Raw genomic sequence first — 9,752 nt, forward strand, 5'->3', positions numbered from 1 at the left:
TCCAACCTGATCGGGCCCCGAGATATTGTGTGGGCGGATAAGGACATCTCGGCCTCGAGGCGGTGGTTTTCTTACGCCTAATACCTCCCAACACACCAGCCTAAAAGCTGGCAGTGGCTACCTGGAAAGTGCTAGATTCTACCCGGCTTACGCGTTCTACGCGGAGAGATAGGTTTTATCTATTCAATCAATTCACTGATTCAAACCAGCCTAGACCCTCTCGGAGCTAGCGCGGCAATAATACCTAGGACACTCATCGGCAGAATCACGCAGACAACAAACAAAAAGTTTCGGATAACTATGAACCAGTTGCGCAAAAAGTGTAAAAAGCCGACCATTACAGCGGTGGAAATTTCAGGGAACAACACATAGAGAACAGCAGGGAGAAGACAGACCTGAAAAGAGAACATTGATAAATCGTATTCCTGTTCGAATACTCATTTCCCACCCCAATGAGAAAAGAGAAAGCAAAAGCAAAAAGAAAAACGCCGTCCGATTGATGAAGCCGGGTATATCCAGCACCGTGATGCAACATGTACTGAGAAGAGCAAAAGAAAAAAGGTCAATCAAACAGAGAATAAGGGGGTCTTGAGCTCGTCGGGACATCAGATCGCCCTCGCCCACGCCCTCGTCGATATGAGAAGAAAGACATGACATGAAAGTAAACCTGCTTTTTGGAACCAAAAGACGTCTTCATCTTGCACCGATTCCGAACATGCCCACGCCGTAGCTCCCACCTCTTTCGGAAAGAGGAGTGGAGACCTTGGAAACATGATCCTGTTATCCATTCAATTAGTACATAGGCTCTGATGACAACAGGCGAGAGTTCAGTCGAAAGGCCTCATACCTTCTTTCGTTTCTTCTTTCCGGTTCCCTCGCCATTTGAGTAGAATCCGGTATCATCATCATCATCCGCGTAGCCTTCGCCGTAGCCAACGAAGCTGTTGTCATCGTAATGTCTCTTTCGACCACGACTGGCCCGGGGCCGCTCGGAATCCTGCATTCCCGATGCGGGCGAGTTTGCCGGGAGGGCAGAGCGGCTGCCTGGGGTGGGCGCGGCCATCTTTTTACCAGTGTCGGCAGAGCCCTGGCTTTTGGCAGGCTTTTCATGGCCCAGTATATCCTCCCAGAAATCATTGTTTGGTACCATCCCTGGCTCCAGCTGCATTGCCCGGGACTGGATACCCTGCAGAGCGCTATCAATGTCCGAGACCTTGATCTGCTTTCCAAAGACCTTTTGATTTTGCCACTCTTCCTCCGGCCACATTGTGAGATGTCTGAGAGTGCCAGGTGCTCCTGCAACATCATGCTTGACTGGTTTGTTTCGTCCGGCCAGTCCCAGTCCTTTCAACTTTCCTTCATAGGATTTTCTTAACCGATTGATTTTCTCGCCCGTGTTGGGGTCTATCCGTGCTACCGATTGCGCGACCGAGCCGAGCCCATAGAGGGAAACGAGATCCAAGGATGGATCGGGTCCAGTCACAGTAGGCACTGTTAAGCAAATAGAAAGATAGCGTTAATAAGTTTGATTTCAAGAATGTGCAAAGGGCAGAGCAATCACGCAACTGCACCTGTGGCAGTCATAACCAAACTTGGGGAATTCTTACAGCTCTTGCAGAGATGGAAAGCCGAAGTGAAATCGTTCTGAAGGGAATCCAAGCCGAGGTTCTGGGCCTCGCTCCGTACCACAGGTTCGTTATCCACGTCCATAGCATCTCCGTCGGGTTGTTCCTTGGCAAAGTCCCTCACACTTGCTCCTGTGCCTGTCATTGAAGGTTGCCGTTGGTGATCTGTTCGTCTGTATTCTGTTTTTTGTTGATCTGAGGTTTCCGCGGTCCGTGCTGAGTCCTGCGCTATGGAGTTGAAGGATTTGTGATCTGCGTCCTCCCCAGATGTCGCATTCACATGTTGCCCACTCACACTACTCGCAGGGGTGGGGAATGAGTTTGTAGTGCTCATAGTCGGTTGCTGGGAAACTTGGGTTGACATCGGCGCGGATGAAGGAGGAGATGAGGTGTTTGGAGGTTGAGAGGGCGCCTGATTCGGTGATGTTTGGGAGGATGTAAAGTTGGAGACATGGTTTGAATCGCTGACCGACATCAACGGAGGTGATACCGGGGTCTGGGGGATGTGATCCGAAGAGATGAGGAGCTGGCGGTTCTCTTTGAGAAGCCCGGCAGCGGGTGAAGAGGGTGAAGGAGGTCCGGCTCGGAAGGTTGTTGAGGGATCGCGCTCAGACATGAAGATCCTGGTGAATGATCAATCCACAGGCGCCTTCCAAGCTGAGATGGACTCCGATCCACCGATGTTAGTCCCGTATCGCAGGCTTCGACACGAGCGCTGGCGCTGGTACTTGGGAGGGGGCTGCCAGTCAACTGTTGGTCGCTCGGGCGACAGGCGAGCAGGTCGTGCGACGGCCTGGTCAGGTCATATGCATTCCAAACAACCGAAGAAACTCCGCACGGGGGGAATCGAGTGGTTGGTTGATGGGATAGCGGGCGGAGGAGGAGGGGTTGGTCGAGATGCAGGTCGAAGACGGCGCTGAGATGGAGGCAAACGGCCCGGCGACAGGTAACGTGACCATCCTCGGGCCTTGACCGTCCAAAGGCGGCTTTAGGTAATTTACACTGTACAGTACTCCCGACAATGCCCTTTGGCCCCGTGAGGTCTTTATAGGATCTTATTGGGGTTCAAAGATGCCTCTTTTGTCTTTTAAGAATCCCATACTCCCTAAAATAATATACAAGACAACTGGTGAGACGGTTCCGGTTCTCTTTGGCCAAAAGCAGTACTAGTAGGGGTAGGAGTATTCTTTTGATGCCTTTCATGTCTTCTTTCTTTTAGGGCAATTTACTTTCACCCGGTAGAAATATTTCTTGATATGCCACACACCTCTGCCTAGGTTGATTTGAACTTCATTAGGCTGATCACTGTCGTATCGCATAACTATGAGTCCTTCCAATGATTGGCGATCGGGATCGGGATCCCGATCCCCGCCAACGCTTGGATGTAAAAGTTTCACATAACAGAGCATAATACATTGAATGACAAATGTAACCTTCACGAAGGATAAATCGTTCATATTCAAGTATAATTTGATTAGCTTTGACAAACTGTGTAACGGCAGAGAGGAGAATCATGCAGACTCGCAGCTTCTTAGCTTGAACGCATACAAGGAAGGGAATAACACCCCTTTTGGCATTATATACTAGTATTCAAATACAAAGGACTATTTTCTGGTATTCTAGGAATTGATTCTAGGATTTAGAACAGACCAAATTGGCCATGGGTTCTATTAGCATTGATAAAAATAGGTATATGTCAAAGAGATCAGCCAGTCCAAAGAAAGAAAAATCCAGTGAGTTCAAAACAAAGCCAACACGGAACCATATCGCCGATACCCCATTAACTCACAAATGCCTCTTTAAATGGGAGGATAATCAGAGAATCCCAAAGACGTTCAGAGATATCATGACTGGTAAAATGCGTTTGACTCGCGAACCAACTGGGCAGAGACGTCTGGAATGTCGTGCTCCAATGACGCCATCAATTCAATCTGCTCCTGTTGACTTAAAGTGCGTTCCCGCCATGCTGGTATTGGGAAGGGCTCATTAAAATACTGAGAATACTGGTCTCCAATAGAGGTTGTCCATTGCATCGGATCGACAGTGGCATCCACGTAAGCTAGGTGACCAGCGGTCGTAGAGGCAAGGGAGAAGTGAGGATCCCAGCCTTGTAGCCCAGGGACCACCGAAGGAATCGTGTTATAAGGGGTGTTGGGATCGATAGACACATCTGGATAGTGAGTCGTTGGTGCGCAATAGGCTTGAGTTGTGAGCTGTTCAGCCTCTCCTGGGTCATGAGAAATTGACTGCATTCGAAAAGACGAGGCATTGGCAGGAATCGGCGGAGTCTTAAATGGGTCGGTGGTGAAAGTTGGAGGTGTCGGCTGTTGGAATGGTATCGAAGGATCGGCAGAATGGCCTCTTGACAAGGTACCGGTTGATGAAGTGTCGCCAATAGAAGGGTTGTTATGATGATAAGTCGAATGAGAGTAAAAGGATGCTGTCGTAGTACTGGATGGGCTGGACATGGCTGGGGGTGTCATGACACCTTGGGAAGATGTGGGAGTTGGGTGGTTAGAAGGAGAATGCACGACGAACGACTCCTCCGTGTTGTATGCTTTCAAGCAGGCGGCGACAAGCCGTTTATAGAGGAGTAAAGCGGACTGAACACCTGGCCACCGTTCAGCAGCAAAGACAATGACTTCCAGAGCCATATCCAGGTACCCTTGTACTTCATCTTCGGGGTGCTCCTTTCGAATTTCAGGGTATGAAAGTGCCCAGAGAACGGTATTGAGGACCATAAAAAGTGATTGGGTGAATATCCAAGTAAGATCAACCGAGCCGGTAAGCATCTGCTCTCGGTGCATAGCGATATTGAAGGTGGCAGCTTCGTAGCAGATCTTTGCTGCATTCACGGAAGGCTCTGGGATTTGAGGTGATGGTCTGTACATGAGAATGACAATTGTGTTCCGCCGCCCTTGAAACCTGGAGAACAGAAGAGAAATGCTTGTTAGCTAGTCAAATCCCAAGGATACATATGGAAGAAAAGACATGTGATACCATTTGATATTCAAGCCACTGCCATCGTCATGTTTGGGACAAGTTGCCATCCAGTGATCGAGCTTGGTATTCATCTGGGCAAACCAGGGATCTTGATCATCGACAGGGGTGTCTCGCCGGTTGAGGTAGAGTTCTCGTCGTCCTTCCAGCTGAAGCAATCGCATTTTGAAGAAATGAACGGCAAGACATTTTGGGATGATTGGCTTTGCCCCCGGGATGATTCCTTCGCTCGTAATATATCGATCATCCACCAGTTCGAAGAATTTTACGTCGAGATTGTCGTGAGTGACGCTATAGCAACTGGAACGGCCCAGACTATGAGAAAGCCCAAATTCCATGGACGTAACGATCCAGAACAATCTCCGCCGCATATCAATCTCCAAAGGATCGAAACTTTGACCAGAAGAGGACTTGGTAATTGTAGCTTCTTCCGTCAACCCTAACTCTTGGCATAGTTTCACGGCTGTTCCGACAACCCAGTATGCAGCTGTGCGCGTTGGGGTCAGCATGGAGTATTGAGCAATTAGCACTAAACATTGTAGGGCTCTCAAATCCATTTGCTTGAGAGTGGGCTCCAGATACGGAAGAGCTGCCAGGTAGTAGCTGTCCGCCAGACCAGCATAGTCGGGGCTAAGCTTTTGCATGCTGATCGCAATGACCATTCGAAGTTGAAAGTTATGACACGGGTCCGTCGAGCCACTAAAGACCTCTTCAACCTCCTGCCGAAAGCTCGGTTCGTGTAAAGTCGGGAGAAGTGCTTGTGCTAGTAAAAGTTAGTTACAAGCGCAACCCATGGCATTATACCAATATTTTGCCTTGCGGCCTTGCAGTACCTTTTGCCACAAAGAGATCGATCAATTTGTATGTCAGGTTTTGTGGGGGCAGATTGGCTTGGGGTATTGAGCTGATCATTGGATAGACTTTGGATGTCGGCTTCGAGTCTTCCTGCGCGAAGGCCGCTTTGATTTCGTGAGCAGTCAATTCGGGCACCACGTCTTTGATGCTTTTCGAGTCGGTGTTCTGCTTGGCCATCTCCATGACCAATCGAGTGATGGCGATGCCGCTCGAGGCCCCCAAGTATCGTGGCTCGTCATTGTCTTTAAAACGGATGCGACCAGCGCCCCGCACCATCAACTCGGCGTCGGCGGCATGCTGGATGTCTTTCTCGGCCCGGGCAAGCTCCTTCTCGAGGGCTCGAGCTTTCTCTCTCAGCGAGACGATATAGGTTCTTGGTATAGTCGTGTCTCTCGTTGAGTCGTAATAGACACACTTGGCGTTGCTTCGTTCACAAGGGGCGCATCGTGGGATACCAGGGTCACATCGGGATTTCCGCTACGGGAGACAGAGCATTGTTAGCAAGGATTCGTAGGATGGGGTTCGAACATGATCATGATCAGATCAGATCCGGATCTGGAGCTCGATCTCGGTCTCGATCGCGAGTATGTGGACCGTGGGGGTTGAGCTTGTTTGCACGGGAAGGTCTTGGAAGGTAGTATCGACAACGTACCTGTCGACACCTGGTGCAGGCCGTCAAAGTGTGCGCGATGCGACCGTCGGGCGGCTCAAACGAGGGGGGATTCGGGCGACAGCTCGGCTGAAGCAGGATGCGCGCTCTGGGTCATGGCGTGTGGATGACCTTTGAGCCCAGGGCCCGCAGCGAGAATAAAAGAAAGAAAAGCAGGTCACATGCGATACAGATGGTGTAGAATGAGACCGTTCACGGCACGTTTAATCGATCCACCAGTTGCTCTTGGCAGAGTCGACATGATCCGTCGGGAAGAAGGGGGGGGGGGGTGTGTGGGGTCCGAGTGGAAAAGAGGTAAAGTGAAAGCGCCTCAAAGTCGGGTAATCCAACGGTCGGAAACGTCTCAAGGGGGGGGGGTTATCAACAGGACATGGTGGGACACCAGGGCAGGGCAGGGCAGAGGGAGAGTTGTGGCCTCGGTCCAGATCTAGATCGACGGGGACTGGAGTTTGGAAGCGACGGAAGGGCGGGGAGTGGGGGAAAAAGATAGGCGGGTGATATGATGCGATGCGATTTGTAGCTTAGAGGCTCCAGGTGGGTTGTAAATGGACAGTGGCAGCTGAAATGGTGGAACCATTCAAGCTGGAATTAAAATTGGGAAGAGAGAGGGAGAGAGGGAGAGAGGGAGAGAGAGAAAGAGAGAAGAAGAGAGGTTGAGCTATGATGATTCACTGGAAGTGTAGAAGTGTACGGATGGCAGGAGCAGGAGCAGTGAAAGCAGGAGCATTCACATTCCATCGCACCTTCCTAGTTGCGTGTCCCAGTGTGTCCCGGGAAACGTGACTGCGACTATGACTATGACCACTCTCTCCAGCTTCTTCGTTCCCTCTCTCTCTCTCTCTTCCTTTTCTAAAGAAGAGTGGATCACAAAGAATCCTTTCAGTGTCAATTCCAAGCCTCTTTTTTTTTTTTTTTTTTTTTTTTTCTATTTTCTACTTTCATTTCTATTTGCCTTCCGGTTAAGGCTTGCCTACTTAGTTAACTAATATCGGCCTGCAGCAATCCTCGCTTACCGCTTTGCGACTTATGCAGGTCCTAAGAGGGGCTAAACAACAAGCGCAACGGTCCCCAGAGACAATTAAGGAAAAATCATAAGAAAATAATAAAAAAGGATAACTGACTTGCTCCTCATCATGTGAGTCTCTAACGGCGATCCGGTGGGGGTTTCCCGCAAAAAAGGGTCAAAGGGTCAAAGGGTGGCCCAAGAGTGGCCCAAGAGCAGTCACGACAGAAGAGAAATGTGAATCTGCCCGCTAACCAAGGATTCCCATAGTGGCTCTCCGTACGATTTGAGTATCCACATCTCACCACACCCCCCAGTCCCATCCTGGAATCTTCGAGGCATCCCATCTACTCCGTTCAGGCAAATACGAGAGCATGAACAGCCAGGATGCCGACAGCCACCACCTTCCTGGATAACCCGTTGCTCAAGGTCAGCCGCCCTGTCGCTGCTTGCTCGCGATGCCGCACCGCCAAAATTAAGTGTGATGGCAAGCTCCCCGCCTGTTCGGCCTGTGATAAGGTCGGCAAGGCGAGTACCTGCTCCGGCGCCAGCGACGAATTTGCCAAAGGTAAGGAGCGCAGCTATGTGGCTTCTCTGGAGGGCTACTGCGAGAAGCTGGAGAAGAAGATTTCCCACTTGCGAGATCGCCAATCCTCCCTCTCGCTTGAAGGGAATGGCGTCGCCCGGGAAATGTCCATCACCTCAACCTCCTCCGCTGGCCCCTTAGCCCCCGCCCATCGCCGTGAGGTCTCTGATATTGATGATCTCGTCGGCGATTTTGGCTTCTTATCCGTCAATGCCACATCACGCGACTTCCATGGGATCACTTCCAAAACCACTTTTGCCAACTTGCTTCTATCTGTCGCAACAGTGGGGGATCCCCCACCGCACTCCCCCGCTCATTGCCCGCACGCCATGAGGCAACACCCCTCTTACAGTATTATTTTGACAACGTCTTTGTCCAGCTACCTTTCTTTGTAGAAACGAGCTTTTGGACATCTGTGGATGCCGTTTATCAATCTGACGGCCGCTTCGCGAAGCCGTTCGACCATTGGATGCTGCGAATGGTTCTTGCAATCGCCTCGGCTGCAGTTTCTTATCAAAACAATGACAAAAGCCATCAAAAAGCTTTGTCTCTGGTCTCCGATGCATTGAATTATGCTGAGGAGGTTCTTCGACCAGGATCAATCACCTGTATCCAAGCCATTATCCTTCTCGCTCAGTATGCCCTGGTCGACCCGGGGCGCTTCCGCAGCTGGCATTTGGTAGGAATGGCTATACGAGTCGCTGTAGACTTAGGCCTCCATCAAGATCCCCCGGCGGAGGTATATTCGAACGCAGACCGACTCGAAATTCGTCGGCGAGTATTCCATTGTCTCTATTGTCTCGACAGGTATGTCCCCATCCCGAGTCTTCCATTAGTTTTATGATAGAACCTGATTGCTAAAATTCCACTTAGAGGAATGAGTACTGCGACCCAACGGACATTTTCCTTTTCCGACGCCTCCGTCGATGTCGCCATGCCCTCCCCCAGTACATCGAATGGGTCGTCGCCCGCAGAACAAAGCCACATATTCCTGCGAAGCCCAGCGCCAGCCCTTCACATCGTTAAGATACGGCAAATATTGTCTGCTGGGTATCAAGATATGTATTATGCTTCACGGGAACAGTCCAAGCAACCACTTGTCCAGACGTGGAATCTCTGCTACAAAACTCGTCAATGGTTCCACGAATGCCCTAAGAACGCCCCCAACCATTTCTCCCTTCTATACCGACTTGAACTATTATACACCATCATCATTCTTGTTTCGCCATCTCATCGATACCCTGTGCTTTGCGACTATAGCAAAGCAATCCTGTTCGACCGGTGCATGGACTTCATCAGCCAGATTCACCAAGTGCTGGAGAATCCGAGCGTCCTGCCTTTCCTTACATTCCTAGATATCCAGCGCGTCCATCAGGTAGGGCTACGATTCGTCCAAGTGCTGTCCGAGAACTTTGATCTACTCTTGAGTCCCACAATTCCTTGCCCACCTCCGGTCCCAGAAGGAACTCCCGATCCACCGATGCTAGGCGAAGAAGATCGCATCAATTGTCGTCCTCGGGCAACTCGCTGTCTCGCATATGTCCGAGATATCCTCCAATTCTGTGCACGGAAATGGGACCTCCGATTCCCCTGGAGAATTTTGAGCAGGAGTCTGCCCATCTGAATACGATGCTGTCGGACAATTATGCCACGAATTACGGCGTGTTAACGCAAGCGCCAGCGTCTAGGCTGCCGCTGGCCGGCACTGGATATTCTGCATACCACTAGGGGTAAACTTTGCATGTCAGAAGATATACACGATTATCTATCTTATTTGCTTTGCTTGTACCTATGCGCAGCCAAAGCCTCTGTAATATTTCCTGGCTACCATGTGTCATTCCTGGCTGGATTGTATCACCTTATACCTGTACCAACGTTAGTAGTTGGATCCTCTATAGTATCTTCTCCGTCGCGAACCCATCTACCTCTTTTGATATAACGAAAAGTGCCACCGGCGGATCGCCGTAATTCTAATCCACCATTTAAAGTCATTAAATTCTTTAAAGGGTAGGT

General features: G+C 50.3%; 3 protein-coding genes across 3 annotated transcripts; 1 reads left to right on the plus strand and 2 right to left on the minus strand.

Annotated features, from left to right (window-relative positions):
• Positions 1-693: 693 nt before the first annotated feature.
• Positions 694-2,241, minus strand: N7481_005487 (uncharacterized protein; the record flags this gene model as incomplete). The annotated part of the gene is made up of 3 exons (XM_057264706.1): positions 694-777; positions 848-1,491; positions 1,608-2,241. 3 exons carry the CDS (start codon positions 2,239-2,241, stop codon positions 694-696), a joined length of 1,362 nt encoding a protein of 453 aa, XP_057122426.1.
• A 1,228-nt stretch (positions 2,242-3,469) lies between these two features.
• N7481_005488 (uncharacterized protein) lies at positions 3,470-6,247 on the minus strand (the record flags this gene model as incomplete). Its single annotated transcript, XM_057264707.1, has 4 exons — positions 3,470-4,550; positions 4,626-5,388; positions 5,459-5,957; positions 6,194-6,247. 4 exons carry the CDS (start codon positions 6,245-6,247, stop codon positions 3,470-3,472), a joined length of 2,397 nt encoding a protein of 798 aa, XP_057122427.1.
• A 1,293-nt stretch (positions 6,248-7,540) lies between these two features.
• Positions 7,541-9,363, plus strand: N7481_005489 (Zn(II)2Cys6 transcription factor; the record flags this gene model as incomplete). The annotated part of the gene is made up of 3 exons (XM_057264708.1): positions 7,541-8,023; positions 8,092-8,546; positions 8,613-9,363. 3 exons carry the CDS (start codon positions 7,541-7,543, stop codon positions 9,361-9,363), a joined length of 1,689 nt encoding a protein of 562 aa, XP_057122428.1.
• Positions 9,364-9,752: the final 389 nt, after the last annotated feature.

Source organism: Penicillium waksmanii (genome assembly GCF_028829765.1).
Source record: "Penicillium waksmanii strain IBT 27052 chromosome Unknown utg000005l:1.0-5232799.0:1.0-5237142.0, whole genome shotgun sequence".
NCBI lineage: Eukaryota > Fungi > Ascomycota > Eurotiomycetes > Eurotiales > Aspergillaceae > Penicillium > Penicillium waksmanii.